This window comes from Ambystoma mexicanum, chromosome 5q (assembly GCF_040938575.1).
Source record: "Ambystoma mexicanum isolate Mex_15411 chromosome 5q, UKY_AmexF1_1, whole genome shotgun sequence".
Taxonomy (NCBI): Eukaryota; Metazoa; Chordata; class Amphibia; order Caudata; family Ambystomatidae; genus Ambystoma; species Ambystoma mexicanum.
Window position 1 is genome coordinate 878,805,934 of NC_090933.1, and position 17,892 is coordinate 878,823,825.

Here is a 17,892-nt window from a genome sequence, read left to right on the forward strand (position 1 = left end):
TACTCGTCTTGTAGACATTTTAAGTTGGATAGCGTTGCCTTATTTCTCAGACCTGATGTCCACCCAGTATAGTCTAGGTTACTTAATTTACTCCACCCAACTGACCCACTCAAAGGCTCTTAGCGGTAAAAAGAGCATGATTGTTCTTATTAACTGGGGCTGCACTGGTCCTTGTTTCCCCCACTATAGCCCACTAAGCAGATTAACAAACATCAGAAACTATGATTATTGTCTAATGTTTTCGTGGTGGATGGAAGCCCATCTCTGTAGAAAGGGAGATACCATTTCCATAGTGAAAAGGTTATAAGGATTAATTCTCCAATTTAGTCTTTTAATTACAATGGACAGTGATGAGGGGACCCACTTCAGCGGCCAGGATATCAGGGATATCTGCAAAGCTCTAAATAACACCCAGCAACTACACCTTGCTCATTATCCCCAGTTCAGAGGTATTCTAGAATGAACAAATGGGGACATTTAAATGAGGCTCTCCATGAGTTGCTTCAAGTGGGCAGAAGTACTGCCCCTTGTCTTGCTCATATTCACTACAATGCATACCGCAAGTATTGGTTGTCATCCAACGAGAAACTGACATGACAATCAAGTCATACAGAACACCACCAACTTGCATCTCGATCGTTTTTCGAACTACTGCAAGTTCCTTGTAATTGATTTCATATGTGTCGATTTCCAGGTACAGTAGGCCCTGCCTGAAATTCCTGATGGGCCCTGCCATTGTCTCTAGCTAGGTGACAGCGCCTACACTCCTAGAACTCGGCAGGGCCACATGAAATTCTCCTACCAAAACTGCAGTAAAGTGTTGGGGCATTCGTTGTAGATGGATGCCGCCTCAAGTAAACATAGTTCTGGCTCCATCTGAAGCCCCAGCACAGCAGCTACCACCGCCAGAAGCCTCACTGTCAACCCCACCTGCTAGCCTGGCTAGACTACCCGATTCATCCTTTGCCGGAAACAGAATCTTCACCATCAAGCTGCAGGGCCGACAACATCTTCTCTGTCTACTACTGATGCTTCTGCTTCATATACCCCTGCTATTCGAGGCATAGACACAACAGCCTTGCACAGGTACAATCTCCACCCTCATCCCAGACTTTCATTTGCTCTCATTTAATTACAACAAAAGACAGTAATTGCATAAAAAAGCGCATACTCTTGCTGCAAATACTAATTTTGTTGAGGAAGTGACTGAAGGCGTGGCCGTAAGGAGAAGCAGCAGCTGCAAACAACTCCCACGGTTATGCTTTTTCTACATTCCTCTTAACATTGTGATTGGAATATTTGTTAGTTGTTGGAATTCTCTACCTGGCGCAAATGCAAAGCTTCTTAAATACAGCTAGGCAGAAAGTTCCCCAATTCCATTCCTTGTGCATCCTGACTACTACCATTGTCTGTGGGAAGCCCCGTTCTTGTTCATGAGGTGGGAAGGTAGGCTGCCTGCCGTCTCCTTGAAACTTTGAAGAACTTTGTTGTGCACCTGAACACAGACTGAGAAGAACTGATCATACAACATGACATCTCATGGTTCTTGTCTTAGTAATGACTCAACACTATTTGAAATAAAACCAGACTCTGGTGTTCATCCATGATTTGAAATCAAGAACATCTATATGTGACCTGGAAGTACGCCTGCATCCAGAAAACATTCAACTGCTGGGTCTGTGCACACGCTTCCCCATGACCTAGACTCAGGATTCCATGTTGTAACTGTAACCTTCGATATGCGTGACATTTATACCAATTTAAGCTATAAATGTAATGGGTACTGTTCTTTTCTTAGTTCCACTGGACCACAAAACTTTCCTCTGCCTTTCCTAACTTACAAGAAACCTGCTTCAATGACTAAAAGATCTGGCTTGGTGCTGCGACACAGACCAGGAGTATTGCAGATTGTTACCGACTTGCTCTAGACCTTGTGATATTTGGGATCCTGTCACAGTGTTTTTGCTGGCCAGAAAGGGGAAGGGCAATGAGGTGTCTGGGGTGGAGACTGTGATGGACTAAACACGTCATTGATGCAGACTCACCCGAGTTAAAGGCTCTGGGCCCAATTACAAGCCATGGCATTTGATTGTTATGTACAGCCGAGTGAAAATGTGTGTCGTAGCTGTTCCTGCATAGTCGGGGGCACCAGAGATGTATTTTGTACATGGTGCTGTGGCTCATGTGGTCTGATGTGTTCATTTCAGATGAGCTTATTCGTCTTTACGTGCTCTTGCTCATGATCAAATGTGTTTTTTTAATGATATTATATGATGTGAACACATTCAAATATAAAGACTTTAAAAAAATAATCCTGCTTCAATCTGACTTACCTCATCCGCTATAAAGCTCTTTTTAGGTAAACCATGGCACAATATCCATAGATTTGAGCAAATATAGATATAACTTGTCAATCACAAAGGAAGTCACAATATAGGCAGAACTTTGATTTACAACGGACTCCCAAATAACGGTCCGGTCCCTGTAATACAGGGTATATGTCTTGCCTGCCATTAGACACTTAGCTGAGTTACCCACATGACACAGGAAAGAATTTGGGTGAGAGGAGTACACTGAATTTGTATTTATTTATTGAATATTATAAGGCACATATACAGCAAGACAGTGTTTCAAAGCGCCACAAAGCAAAAAGGGAAGGGAAAAAGGGAGTAAATAAATGTTGAAAACTGACAAATAGAAACAAAAAAGCGGTCCTACTAGGTCATATGACATTCAGAACGTGAAAAAAAGCAGTGAAAAGAAAAAAAGGGGGTGGGGGAAGTGCTCCTAGGGTCCCCCGGGGGTAGGGGGTTGCCAGAGGTGCATGGGCAGAGACACTCCAGCGAAGGGGAGGTCTACCACCCAACAGGTAAGTGCAGGGCAGAGGCAAATTAATGGACAGACGGGTGTGGGCCCAGAGGGCAGTGCAGGGGGCGATTGGGCAGAAGGCCAGGATCCTAATGACTCCTGAGGGACCAGGCCACCAATCTCAGCGACAGAGGGGATGGTTAGCATGGGAGGGGGGAAAGAGAAGGAGGAGGAGAAGAGAAAGGTCTTGAGTTGTTTGCGGAACCGAAAGTGGTCTGGTTGAAGACAGAGAGAGGGAGAATGTTCCATAGGAGGGAGGCAGCTGAGGCGAGGGATTGGCCCCCAGCTCTCTGCTGGGAAAAACATCTGACCAGCAGAGAGTTGGAGCAAGAAGATCGAAGGGATCTGGAAGGGGAGTATTTAGTAAGAGAGCTGTCGATCGTGTGGTCCCAGGCCCCAGACAGCCATGTGGATGATCCAAAGGGTCTTGAATTTGATCCTTTTAGCAACCAGGGAGCCAGTGGAGAGATTGTAGAGCTGGAGATACACAGTACCAGGGCTTGAGGCCAAGGATAAGTCTTGCAGCCCATTCTGAATTAGTTGAAGAGGACGGAGTGAAGAAAGAGACAGGTTGAGGAAGAGGCCGTTACAGTAATCCAGACTGGAGAGAACCAGCGCTCTAGAAACATTGAGCTCGGGGGGGAGGGAGGGGGGTTGTGGAGGTGAGTATTAGGGAGAATTCTCTGTAAAGGCTAATTTCCCAAACCTAGTGAGTCTCCCAGCAGCTTTGCTGGATTTTTGGGGTTTATTGCTAAGACTCAGTGCCGTAACCCATGGGTGTCGTAGCAACCCCCAAACATAGACTCCATACCCTGGGACTGACTACTGTCTCCCAGGGCATGTAAAGTCACCATTGGCTTTACTAGTCTCAAATTGTGAACAGAACCAGTACAAACCATCCTATTGTGGACGTACTGGTCGGGGCAATTCTATTGCCCCGGGGTCTATTGTTCGAGGGGGCACTGTCCAGTCCCCCCCTACCAGAGTTTTGGCTGGTGGCAGTGGATACTACTGTTTATATTCGACCGCAAATATATTCCTATGGGATTTTCCCATTGTTCGAGGCTACCACTTTTTAAATATAGCCTCGAACATACCGCCGGTTTATTAAATTAATATTAATTCACTGGTTGGTAATTTTTTGCCGAAACTCTGTTCCAAAATGGCGTTTGTGTTCGCTTCTGTGACTCTAACCCAAGTCGAGCCCTTTGTTCCACTTTTTGGCGGGCTTCTCCACAGAAGCCTCCAAAAGTGGTGCCACTCTGTCTGGGTACCACAGGGGGTGTGGGAGGGGGTTTAGACACCCTGGACTGAGTTGCCTCGGCAACTCAAGTCGCACTCTTGTGTGATTGGCCCAAGTGGTGAGCCGCCCGGCTCACCACTTAGCACGTTTGATTGACAGCTAGGCTGAATGAATGGGGGTTTTCTGCATGAAAGCAGGGTTTTGGGGACTGGAACCTCAGAAGTCGCCACAGGACCTAAAGAATCCGAGGAGGGAGAATCCGAGCCGACCTGCAACGACGACACCACCAGTGGAGCCCTGTGGAACCGTCTCACCACTTTTCCCGACGACAGAGGAGATCTCCAGCCCGGAGAGTCTTCTTCCTTTGACTGGTGGGGATAACCAGTTTGCCTGTCTTTTTGCCTTCCTGGACCATCTCGTGGCCGCCTTGCCAATGCCAAGCACCCCGGCAAACGGAATACCAAGGTTTACCACTACCGCGAAGAACAGGGTAGTACCTTTGAACCGGGAAACTCCATGGCTGGTTTCTTCCCTGGCAGCGCAACGACCTTCAGCTTTCCTCCACGCCAAGACCACCTCTTCCTCTGGATGAAACACCGACGTGCACCCGCTGTCAGGAACAACTGCCCCCGCTGGAGCGCTCTTCCCACTTTCAGGTACTGTGTCCCGCCTGGCTTCCCTTGCGACAGATCGTTCGGGGTGACAGTAAATCCTCGACTTTCTAACCTGGGCTAGCCTGGGACCTGCGAACTAACTTTTCCTGACTTGATCTCAATCTTTTGTGAACTTTCTACAAAGACTCTTTGGGCATAACACCACTGTGTGATCCTGGACACATTTCGCTTGCTCTCTCTAAGAGTGGGCCTGGCATTTGAACTTCCTTGCTCTCCAGTAGACTTTGCCTAACCTGCCTCACTGTGGTTCTTTGAAAAGTATTGAAATTTGTGTGCTTTCATAACTCTGCCTTTTTCCCTCCCTTTTTAATAACTTATTAGAGTGCCATCTTATGTTAAGTGCTCACCTCTGTCTGAAAATAAGTGGCGTTTCTCAGTAAGACTTGTCTAATAAGTAATTAGGGTTGTATATATATATATATAATAGTGACTGTGTTGAATTTACTTACCTCTTTGTGCTAGTGTAATTTACAAGTGTGCCTTTAAATAATTATATACTTTCACACCAAAGCTCTGGTCAGTGTTTGCTTGTGCTACTGTGTCTCTGTACCTATTGTGTATACTCTATATACTGCCTAACTCATCTTGAGAGAAGTCTGACTGCTCAGCCACAGCTACCAGGTAAATCTGGGTGGTACAGACTGATACCAATTGGGTTTACTGCCAACCACCTGTAGTCCTAAATCTTTTGCAGTGGTCCCTAAGGGAACTGCATAGGTTTCTGCCTAACAGTGAGGAAAGAAAGAATGCCTCTAAGGAGGTAAAGTTGAAAGTGGGCCTTATTGGCAAGGTCCAAGATGTGACGAGTAAAGGAGAGAGAGGAGTCAAAGATGACCGCAAGGTTTCTGGATTCAGTGGAAGGAGAGGGAGGTTAGCCCACAGAGGGTGGCCAGAGTGCAGGAGCGAAACAGTGAACAGGTGTACCGATAGGAAGAATCTCGGTCTCGATGACCGAATACCTTGAGTAGGCATCACAATAAATGGAGACAAGATCTGTGGGTTGTACCTGCTACTAGAAAAGATTGCCAATGACACAACTTGATACTCTGTTCCAAATGAACCATGAGGAAGTAGCCTTAGGCACCATGGTCCTGGACACTATCTTGGCCTCCCAGGGAGGAATGTGTGCCCCAATCAGTTGTGAATGTTGCACAAATTGTCACAAGTCTCTCCCTTTCTCGCCTGTTTTTCCTGTTTGCTTGCAACCTTCTTTTGTGACTTCTTTCGCACGGTCCGGGATTTGTATAAGCCTGTGCGTGGGTCTTCAGATTCCAGCGTGCTTCGTTCAGATTGTCCAGGAAGGAACAATGTCTGCGTGCGGAGGCACGGAAACCGTGACTCGATCGCGGAGAAAATCCAGGAAAGTTCAATAAGGTTTGAGGGATGAAAGGAAAGGAGGAGGAATCAAGGAACTGGGATACAGAATTCAGGAAATTAGCCCCGAGCGAACTCCGGCAGCACACGTCCAGCTACGGCGAGCAGTAGCGTTGAGACACGCATAGCCGCAGAGGTGTGTCTGTTTAGTAGTGGGCTGAGCGTGGAGCGCGAAGGCTGGCAAGCTGTATTTCGTATTCGACGGCCATGTTGGGAGGGTTACTGGATTCAGTGCTCTATGGGCCAGGGACCACGAGGTCCAAAAGGGACGCAGGCGACGGTTCATGACACAAAAGTTCTTGATCACTATGGTAATATAACCAACATAAGCACCAAATCAGGAACCTCGGAATGGGGTCTTTACCTCATGATAAAACTCCAGCTCCGAGCCTCCTCGTGAGTGGGAGGCCTCCATCTTCCCTGGTGGAAAAGCAAGTAAATCCACGCCGCACTCACCTTCCTCTCCGACCATAACCCCCAATTTCCACATCTCTCACCCACCCCAGCCCCTCTTACCCTACACGCCCTTGTTCTTCACCAGCTCCAGGAACAATCAGTGTTCCAAGTGCATCTCCGTTGCAGCAATGGACGTCATGGAAAGGAAGAAGGGACTACATGTAGGTCCCTCCTCCCTAATCCATGGAGACCATCTTGGTTATTAGTTTTTTTTTTTTTTTTAAAGTTGAGAAACAGCAACCATGTCGTTTCTCAGCATTCCGGTTTGCATGCCAGGAGTCACATAGAAATAAACCCTTCTCACTTTTGTCCCCTTTTGAGTGTTCATCCAAGTGTCCCTTTTTTCAAAGGGTATAGGTATTTACTTGCTTCTTACCTATTCCATGAATGGCAAGAGCTGTGCAAGCAGATTCATCTACTAAGGTGGGATATCTTCCATCATTATCTCGATAACAAGGTAAGGCAGCTTTGACTGCATTGGAGGGTTTGTAGTTAAATTATTTACCTATTTCACACTCCGCTGTTATGTGAACAGCAGGCAATATCAACAGCCTTGGTGAAGATGATTCTTCACCAAGAGCTTCACCGCAGCTTTTTTCAAACTCTTTCTCCCTGCTCTAACTTCAGTAGATGTTTCAACCATGATTGCCTGAGAGCTGTTAGGATTTCCAGGAAAGAAGCAGTTACCACCAGCTAAAATGGGAATTTTGCAGGAAACGTAGCACTGAGAATGTCAGCAGCTGTAGCATATTCGATTAGTCACTTTTGACTCCAACAAATAATTGTGCACTGAATAATCTGCAGATGGTCTCATAAGGCAGAATCTAGAGCATGCTCTTTCTCAATGGCCCGAAGAATGGGTCAAAGAATAATAATCATAATAATAAGATCATGTTCCTATACAGCACTTCCTGTCAAGAGTCCTCCTGCTTATAAGCACTGTAATAATAGCAGGCATTACCAAATGTAATGCTTCCACTTATCAACTTCAGAAGGGTGAAGAGCTATATCGGACTGTCTGGATTCAAATTTATGCCCCGCAGACTGAAAACAAATGTCTGAAGTAAATTCTCTTTCCGGGTATGAGATACATCATATCTCTTGGCTTATACTGTTGTTGTACTGCAATAAAGACCACAAGCCTGAAAACAGTGAATTATTTAAAACAAGAACATGTTTTAAAAGTCCAATTGCTGTAACCCAGTGGTATTCAAACTGTGGGTCGCGACCCCCTAGGGGTCCGCGGTGCATCCCAGGGGGGCCCTGAGAGCTCAGCATGAAAAAAGATTTGTTTTTTTTTTTTTTAGATTGGAAGAAATGGGCAGGGGTGGCCCACATGGGCGGGCTGAAGCATGAAACTGTCTCAGGCAACAATGAAAAAGTGGCCCACAGTTGTAAATGGATATTCATTCCTTTAGTCACAGACTGGGCCTCATTACTACTATGGCGGACTAGTAACAACGGTGCTGGTAAGCTACCGGCACCGTTGCTACCGTTCCGCCATAGTAAGAGTTGTGCTCGTGGGTGCTTGACAGCCCCCGCCAGGTCTGACCTCAGCTCGTCGGATGCACCGGCACCGTTATTAACGGTGCCGGTGCATCCGAGCTCCCCATTCCCATTTGAGCCATATGGGGCTGGAATGGGGATCTACCGGCACCTTCGAAAGGGCAATTATCATGTCCGCCTAACTCGGCATGACCTAGTAATTGCCCATTCGCGGGTGCCAGACCCGGATGCAACTCCAGTGGCAGCCGTGCCGGTTTTACCGGCACAGCTACCGCCAGAGTAGTTATGAAGCCCACTGTTTCAATAGTACCCAAAGGGGTGCTTTGTGTTAAAATGTAAGTAAATTGTGATTTATTCAGCAACAATGGTCAACATTACTAACTGCATAGTTAAGTAACTCATCAAAATGGTCCACATTGGCCAAAATGGTGGCCCATTTTGATTGGCCCAAACTAGCATTTTACATTTTTGGTACAGGCATTGCCCTATAGGCCTGTCCGAGCCTGGCGGCTCATCCATAATGGCAAGAGGCGCCCACCCAGTGGCCCCTCACCCATTATGGAGGAGCTAAGGAGCCAGCCCAGTGAAACAGTGAGCACTCCCTCAGCTGCTTTATCCAGCTAATGGAGTGCTCCTGGGCTGGCTGAACTGTCAAAGGTAAACACTGTTTCCCTTTGACAGTTCAGTTTAGTTCCCCAGCCGCACATGCTCACTGAGCCATGCAAGTGCTGGGGCGTTTTGCTTCGCCAGCATTGCATAGCTCATTGGAAATGCTGGCTGCGGCACTGCATGTCTGTATGTCCGAGGGGGAGCTCCTGCGCCTCCTCGCACATACGGACAGAGCAGCTGGGGTCATCAAAGAAACGAAGCTGGGGTCATCAAAGAAACGAGCTGGGGGTAGATCTCCGTCTTCGGCTGGGGCCTCCCTCTGGAACAGCGCCCTGCCACTCTAAAACTTGAAGAGAACCATCTTTCTTCCTGCACTTATCAGACCTACCCTGTCTGCTGCCTTAAACGTAGCACTTGCAAATTGCTGGCTGCACTACCACTGTTTGTTGCCTTTATTATTTATTTGTTATTTATCTGTTTCTCCTCTGCTTCGCACTTTCCACTTATCCCCCCTTCCATGCACTTTTCCCCTCACACTTGCGCGTTCTCAATGTCACTGGGCCTAGTAAGATCGCTGTTTTATTCTCCTCTGTTCCCCTCCCTTGCCTTGTCACGCTCTGAAACACTTGTGTACGAGCGCGATAGAAATAAAATATCAATGCCTGCCCCCTGGACTCCCAGCAACAATTGCAAACTGTTTGGCTATTTACCCATTTTTTGTTAAAAGTATGCTCTACAATGCAACATTTTAACCTATTATTTAAAAAAAAATTCACAGGGGGAAACACCCCCGAACCTCCCCTTAATGCCCCTCCACTTAAAAAAGATTCACCAGTCGCCACTGGCCCTCAGACTGTGTTGGGAACGGGATGGGGGAACCGAGGGACTATGGTGGGAGCACAATGGGCGGGAACCATGGGATAGTGATGGGAGCAGAGTGGGGAGAGCCCTGGGTGTGTGATGGGGTGGGGAGAGTCCAGCGACTGGGTAGGAGTGGGATGAGGGAGCCCAGCGACTTTGATGGGAGCAGGTGACGGCGCGCAATATATACTGTCCATTTGGCATTTCTGGGGGGTCCCGACCTGCCCAAATTTTGCTCAGGGGGGCCCTGGCCAAAAAAGTTTGAAGACCACTGCTGTAACCGTTCACCTCCTTTCTGAATGAAAGAAGAATGAAAGAAAAATATGTCTCTGGATGCTATTTGACTTTCTTTATAAGAAGAGGCTGCATTTACAGAGGAAATGTAACAATAAAAAACAAAATTGCAGCAGTTAAAATACTGTTTTGGTTATAAGGCAATGGCCCAATGAAAGGCACTCTGCATCAGGGAGCATTTGCTAGTTATGGATTGTGAGCATTATTATTGTATTAACCATACTAACAGTGGGAGTCATACACAAATAAAAGACAAGTTGCCTAGTTTGTTTTGCATCCTCCACCTGCTTCACTACTCTTCATCGTCAGTGCTGTAAAATGGCCTTACAAAAGTGTTGAGCGCAATACAAACAACCAAGATAAGAACGTTCTGCTTTCATGTTTGATCTGTCGCTCACCACTCTCAACCTGCTTCTACTCTCCCTTTTCTGTTCACCCGCAGCATGCTGAAGTGGCCTTACAGCAATGTAAAACACTATACCGCATAGCACCATTTAATAGTCTGTACTTTCTAACCAAAAATAGCAGAAAATGGAACCCAGGACTTCTGTTGCACCGTTTTAGTAATTGGGAAGGTCACTCTTCTGAGCAAACGGCAGAGGTTCCAAAATCGAGCAGGAAATATTAACTAAAAACCCAACATCTAGATCACCTGCATTAAGCACACTTCTAAGTACAAAACAGAAACTGCCTTTAATGTATTATCACAGCAGTAGAAAAGTTCGCTACAAATCGGACCCTAAATAAGCACAAGAGTGAATTAACAGGAGCAATCCTTTAAGACCCTCAGATGTCCAATTCTCTCCAAGCTCTCGATTCCATATTTCAAGAAATGCAAGTTTGAGGAAAGACGATTTAAAACACAATGAAAGTTTGGAACACACATCCTCCACCTTTCCTGAACTGCAAGGGAAACGACTGTGGCTTCAGGAGAACCATGAGGCACACCTCTTTAGCGAGGTCGTCTCCATTTAACACTTTTTTCATTCTCCCTGTGTGCTTTTCAGGAAACAAGCAATAATACACGGAAATATTCTATGTTGATAATGTGTTTCACAGTACCTGGTCACAGAGGCACTGCAAGATGGTAGTTACATATTCAGCACACTGCAAGTGAATAACATTGTCCCCAGCAGTTCGCATTAATGCCAAGAGTTCCAAGAACACTTCAGTATATCTTTCATCTCCTTTATTGATTCCATTAATAAGGTACAAAATGACCACTTTACAGGCTCTGTGGGAGGCGAGTGCATCAAGCAGACCAAGAAGCCGAGCTGTTTGTCCGGTGTACTGTTTTGCTTTCACTTCTGTGCCACTGAAAAGAAAAAGTGACTTCAATTAAACGTTGGGTAGACAGGATACAATGAAAAACAATATAGAAGACAGCATACGGACTGGATAGCAATGCCAAGCTACGTACCCCGAAAAGAAGTCACTTGAAATCGGCCAGTCTCAAACTGTTGATTTTCTCACACAACATATTTTACACATTTGCATATTCTGTTTTGTCAAGGACAAATGTTAATTTGCTATGATGAAGTCATATTTCTAAATGTAAAGGGGAACTGACATTTTGAACATGAATTGCATATATTCATCACATGCGCAAAATGGTCTACACGCAGCTCTATTGTGTTCAGTTTCTAATTTTTTTTGTTCTTTGAAGAGCCTAAATGACAGACTTTTCAATGTTTTTGTTAAGAGCCCACCGTTTCTCCAAGAAAGGGATTTCAGGGTGTTGCAGCTTGATACCTTACAGAGCATACAATATGTAAAGTAGAAAGCAGGACAACGGGAACCAATAAGAAAGAGTGAAATATATATATATATATATATATATATATATATATATATATATACAAAGAAACAACTACAATGTAAGTTGAGTGGTAGTTGGACTGCACCTCTTTGTTAAGGTAATGCCACAGAGGGAAGGAAGTACTTGTAGCCATAGAAAGTCAAGACCACTGTAATTAAGGACCAGGTTCTGTGGCTATCCTGGAACATGTAAACCGCAAATGTCGCAGCAGGGGCACCACAACAGGAAGGTTCCCACTTGCAGGATGACTGAAGCAGGAACGTTTATCAACGTCCATTGGGACCCACCGAAAACAGCAGGAGCTTGTAAGAGCCTACGATAGCCCTTCTACTAAAAGGTACACGGACGTCTGCCAGATATCGCCTACCGACCACATAAAATATCATCAGGTCACCAAAGAAGAGTGATGTCCAGCCCCAAAAGAAGAATGTTTACACTCAAGAGAAGTAAAAATCAGTCAATCACTGAGTCGAAGAAAAAAATCTAACAATACCGAATTGTGGGGAAATGCATGGGGCGGGGGACGGGGGGCGTTTAACAGTGGTGGAATTGGAGTGCTGCAGGGGGAAATCGGTATTTTCGTTTTCAAATTTCTTTTTCCAGTACACTACTGCAATCATAACAAGATGGCTCCATGCTTGTAGGTCTTCGTTTGGGTAAGTTCAATTGGGCAGCTTGCCCTCTCCCATTAGGTTCTGCACTTTCGTTAAAAACAGATGGCAGCTTCAGAATGGCTTTGAACATGGTTAGCATGGCTCCTCTCCACTGCCAGGCTCTTAACTCTCCGGAAGGGGGAATTCGAGTGGGGTTGGTTCAGTGATCTTTTCAGGTCTGGTTATCCAGGAAGTGTTTTTGGCATACATTGCTTTACTGGTAGAGAATATCCAGCTGGCTCCTCCACGTCATTGAAATCATTCTGCATTTCAGGTAAATGGGCTGCTGGCAGGGATATGTCAAGAGTTGCGTTGCATTGCCTTACTTCCCCTGTGGTAGAGACTCCATATAACCACCTACGTTGAGATCTGGACGCACCTACCCCACACAGAGGGAAGAAAAGCAACAAGGGCCAGCCCGATTGTCCACAGCTTGAAACGACAGATGTACTCCCTTTCCTCTAGAGAAGACAACAAGCTGCTTACCAGTCCAAGTGAGCACCACAGCCTGTCAAAGCGGTATCTGTGACTGTCAACTGATGCCAAGGGTGATGGAAAAACATGTCCCATAACAAGTTGTCTCTAATGGTTCACAACAGGATGTCCTAAAACACATTGTTCGAGACCTGTAAAAGGTCCATCATGTTGGCCCTGAACTGAAATCGGGGACAGTGTTGCAGACCCTGGAGCAATCTCCTTTAAACTGTGCCTCTGCTACCAGCAAGAAGCAGGAGACGGAGACCCAGATGATAGAGCAAGGCAGAGGTCAGCACCAATCAATGGGATAGGAAAAGCAGCACCATCTGGATGATGTGGAAAACATGGTCCCCAGGACGGTAAGGCTTTGCCCATTTAGGTGTCAAGAACCACCTATATGAACCAGAGAAACAAGAGTGATCTGGGACTTTTTGAAGTTTAGGGAAATGCCAAAGCTGTACAGCAGATGCGTGTGGTACAGTAGGGCTGAGAAATTCTGGAGAGCATTTCTGAATGAGCCCGTCATCCAGGTAGGGAAAGAGGTAAATCTGCTCCCTACTGAGATGTGCAGCCGCTACAGGCAACAGCTTGGTCAAAACACTTGGGGCTGAAGAAAGGCTCAAGAGCAACAGCTCAAATTGGTAGTGGATGTGCCAAACAGCTACTCTGTGTTTCAGATGGATCGGAAAGTGAAAATAGGGGTCCTGAAGTATCTGGGACACCATCCAGTCCTTAAGGTCCAAGGACTGAAGGAACTGGACAAGGAGCGACCATCTTGAACTTGCCCTTGCATAGGTACAAGTTCAGCAGCTGTATAGTGAGGGCGGGATGCCCCGTGCTCCAGCTCCAAAACATAATGGGAGTCCATTCCTTCCCCTCCCCCCGAAGCTGGCACAAATTCAGTTGTGGTCTTCGCTAGGAGTTAGTAGGTTTCCTCCAACAGGAGGGCAGGGCAAGGACTGAAGCTTGTGCAGAGAGCTCTGGCGAAAGGCTTGGGGGATAGTGGCCGAATAGGAAGCAGTAGGTCTGAAGATAAGGAACCATGTTTCCTGGCAAAATCCCGGTCCATAGCTGGGGACAAGGCAGGCTACAGACAGACAGAACAGGATCTGAAATAGCCAGAATGAAAGGAAGGATGGTCTGTTTGGGATGGAGGGGTTCTACTCCAGGATGCCATCAAGTTCATGCTGCACCTTATTTACCGCGGATACAGTGATTCGTCAGCATTCAACCACCTTTGCAACGACCTGCTGAAAAGGCGTGACGGGTGGCGTCAGACCATACGGAAGAAGCATACGATCTTGCTTAAGGAATAATTTAAGGATTTGGCAGTAGCTCTGGGACTTTTGAATTTGACCAGGATGTTATATGTTTTGCTGCTGAAACTGATGATTCATCAAGGGGCATGTTGGGAAGCTGGGACTGAAAAGCCTGGGTGAACCTAAATGCCTCATTCAATGCTGCCTTACGTGAGGCCATGGATCTTGCAACGTAACCAGCGGTGCCTAGTCCCTTTTTCAAAAGTGGTTTTACAGTTTCTTTCTCATCCAGAACCTCCTGGTGGACAGGGTAGTTGTTTCTCAGCTTTGTTAGCCACATCCCACGCTCTGTGCATGTTCCAGGCCAATGTACATTTGGTGTTAACAGTTCGCAAGACCAGACTGCCCGATACACAAACATTGAGCTTCTATGCGCTCAACAGTTTTACTCCGTATCAGGTGGGATAGTTACAAATGTTAATCAGACCCTAGCTATGGAGGTTAGAACTACTAAACAGCAGTAGGTTGATCTATTTAAAAAAAAAAAAACAAGATTTCAGATGGTGTTTTATTACCACAATGCGGGCAACTGTAGGGATGGTGGAGAGACAATCTGCTCCATCTAGGCCGAAATGAATGGCAAAATGGTGTCAAATGAGGTCTATGGTTCCAAAATGTCTGTCAGGGTATGCACCTATGCACTTATCGTGGTGGTGCGATGCAAAGGGTGTCTAACACACTTGTAACTAAATGAGCCAAATTCACCAGCAAGAGAAACAGTAACCATGGCATTCTCAGAGGTATCAAGACGGCTGATGTCTGGAGACCTTCAGCCAGGTCACAATGGACCATTGACAAAGGAGGGTTTACCCAAATTCATTGCTTTGTCATCCTAACAGGGGCAGGCGTCATTGGAGTGAACATTCATGGTGCCACAACCTATGCTGAAGGTTTGACTTCAGAAGTTGGGGCTCATTGGTGGGTGCTGCCGGCACCAGCTTTGATAGTGCTGGTTAAGCCCGAGAAATCTGAATTCTTTTCAGAGATGTACAGTGCCAAGTTGGAGTTTTCAATGTCCAATGAACAAATAGTAGGTTGTGATGGTGCCGGTTTACAAATGTTGTTAATACTGTTCAAAATGTCTCACATTTTATACAGTAGATGTTGGGATGGGAAAACATGGTTTGTTTCTCACTTCTATCACTGTTGGAATGGATTTCTCAGGAGAGGTGGTTTGATGCCTATATTTGTAGAATACAAACGGTGAACCAGAAGACAAAGATACGCCTCCTTGACATTAAGCATTTTATTGTCCTTTATCCCCCTGGCCCTCATCTCCCCGGCTCCAGAGGGAGGATCTGGAACTGAATGAACAACCACGAGAGGTAGCAAGGCTCAACAGAAGCAATCTCTTACCTCCTCACCAGGCTCACCTTCAAGCGAACAGGTTGCGCAGCACTGCTTGGCCGACTCTGGATTCCTCCCTGGAATTCTTGTCTACGCAGTAGAATTTCGTGAAGGTGTGCGTCAACCTACACATAGCAGCTCTGCAGATGTCCAGCAGGGGCACAGGTGACAGTGATACAGCCAGAGAGCAACTTGGAAATGGAAGCCTTCGACAGGGCCTTCCCATGGATCACAGGACCAAAGTTCACAATAAGTTTTCCGGAAACTCTTCGTGCGTGCCACATAAAACTTCAGCGCTCTAGCCACATTCAGCGAGTGCAAAGTCCTTTCAGCTGGTGACGAAGGCTTTGGAAAAAACAGGTAACACCAAAGGTTCGTTGAGGTGGAATTCCAACTGAACCTTGGGCATGAAGGAGGGGTGTGTCCGCAGCACCACCCTCGTCTTGTGAAAAGTTAAGTAAGGCCACTTGCATGACGGGGCCTGAATCTCACCTACTCGTCTTGCAGAGGTGATGGCCACGAGGAAAGCGGTCTTCCATAACAGAAACTTGAGCGTGTCCGAATGTATAGGTTCCAATGGAGCATTGAGCTCCCACGCCGGGGCCAGAGCTTTCATCGGCGGTAACGAGCGGAACAGTCCTCTGATGAACACCTAAATCAGACGGTGCGACCACAGAGAAGACCGTCCTGGAGATCTGGTGAAGTGGAAGATAGCCGCCAGATTTACCTTAATAGAGGCATGAGCCAGTCTGGATTTAGCCAATGACAGTAAATAGGGTAGTACTTGAGGGGTCATGACCCGCAGAGGGTCAATCTTCTGAGAACAGCACCAAATTGCAAAGCGCTTCCAATTGTGTCCGTAGCATTTCAAGGTCGATGACGCCCTGGCCTTGGCGAGAATCTCTTTGCAGTCCACCGTAAGATTGTAGCCACCGAATTTTAATGCAGCAGGAGCCAGGCTTTCAGGTTCAACGACCCTGGGTCGTGGTGGAGAATGGCGACCCCTTCCCTGGCGAGAAGATCTGCGACAACGGGCAGCTTGACTGGCGGGGACGTTGACATGCTGAGAAGGTCCAGGTACCAGATCTGTGTCGGCCACGCTGGTGCGACAAGGAGCATCCTGCAACGGCACCGTCTGAGTTGATTGATGACTCAAAGAAGCAACAGCAACGGAGGAAACATACAGAAACAGGCCTTCCCAAGGAAATGAGAATGCGCCCCCCCATGCTATCCGGCTGGGGGAACCTGCTGGTGAACCTCCGTCACTTGGTGTTCATCGCCGTCGCAAACAGATCGAATTGGGGATAGCACCATTTGAGGAAGAGGTAGTCCATTTGATCCTGCCAAAACTCCCACTCGTGGCAAGAGCGTAGTTCCCTGCTGAGGGAGTCTGCGACAGTGTTCTTTTTTCCTGTAAAGTGGAAAGGAACGAGGAACATCCCCTGGGCACCGGCCCAGTGCCACAAGTACTGCACCTCCCTTGACAGCGCCGCGGATCTGGTGCCCCCCTGCTTCTGGATGTAAAACATTGCGGCAGTATTGTCCATGAAGACCCTCACCACCTTGCCCTGGAGGGACAGCAGAAACGACCTGAGGGCCCAAAAGACTGCCCATAGTTCCAGGACGTGGATGCGCAACATCTTCTCCTCCGGTAACCACAGGCCTCTGATGTGAAGAAGTCCAGGGGGGGTCTGGAAATCCGTGCCTCTGGACAGATTGGAGTGCACGCCCCACCAACTTATCGCTCAGCAGAACTCCTCGTCGAGCGCAATCCTGTCTTGGAAGCTTCCGGACACCTGGACCCAACGGACGTCGAGGAACTAATGTAGCGGGTGCATCTGCAGATTCCAATGAGGTATATGCGTGACAACATCATGTTGAGAAGAGACTTGATGGCTCTCACTGTGGCAACCTTTAGTGCCAACAGCTGCTGCACCATGTCCAAGATGGCCTCCGTCCTCTCCTCCGACGGTGACGCCAGGCACGACACCGCGTCGAGCCAGGATCTCAGGAACAGTGCGTCCTGCGATGGAGTCAAGCCGGACTTTGCATAATTCACTGAGAACCCCAGCTCTGTCAGAAGGCGAACAGTCCTCATTGTGTGGTCGACGGCAATGTCTCTTGATCTGGGCCAGATGAGCCAGTCGTCCAAGTAAGGGTAGACGTGGATCCATTGCAGACGTTGCAGAGTATAACACATTCCAAATCAAGAACGCCACAATACAAGTGGTCCCTAAGGTAAAGACACTAGGGATGATGGTCGATGCTGCGGTCGACTCGCATGCCCAGACCAGCTTCCTCCAGAAAAACACAGCCTACTATCTCAGGCTGATGAAAGCCATCAAACCATTGCTGAATGAGGGAAATAGGGCAACGATAGCCAGAGCCATCA

General features: G+C 47.1%; 1 protein-coding gene across 1 annotated transcript in view; it reads right to left on the reverse strand.

Annotated features, from left to right (window-relative positions):
• The window catches only part of VIRMA (vir like m6A methyltransferase associated), a 1,848,046-nt gene that overhangs the window by 783,017 nt on the left and 1,047,137 nt on the right, over nt 1-17,892 (reverse strand). Inside the window, exon 16 of the mRNA XM_069621370.1 lies at nt 10,948-11,200. Coding sequence (XP_069477471.1) covers nt 10,948-11,200 — 253 coding nt within the window. The remainder of the gene's footprint in view (nt 1-10,947; nt 11,201-17,892) is intronic.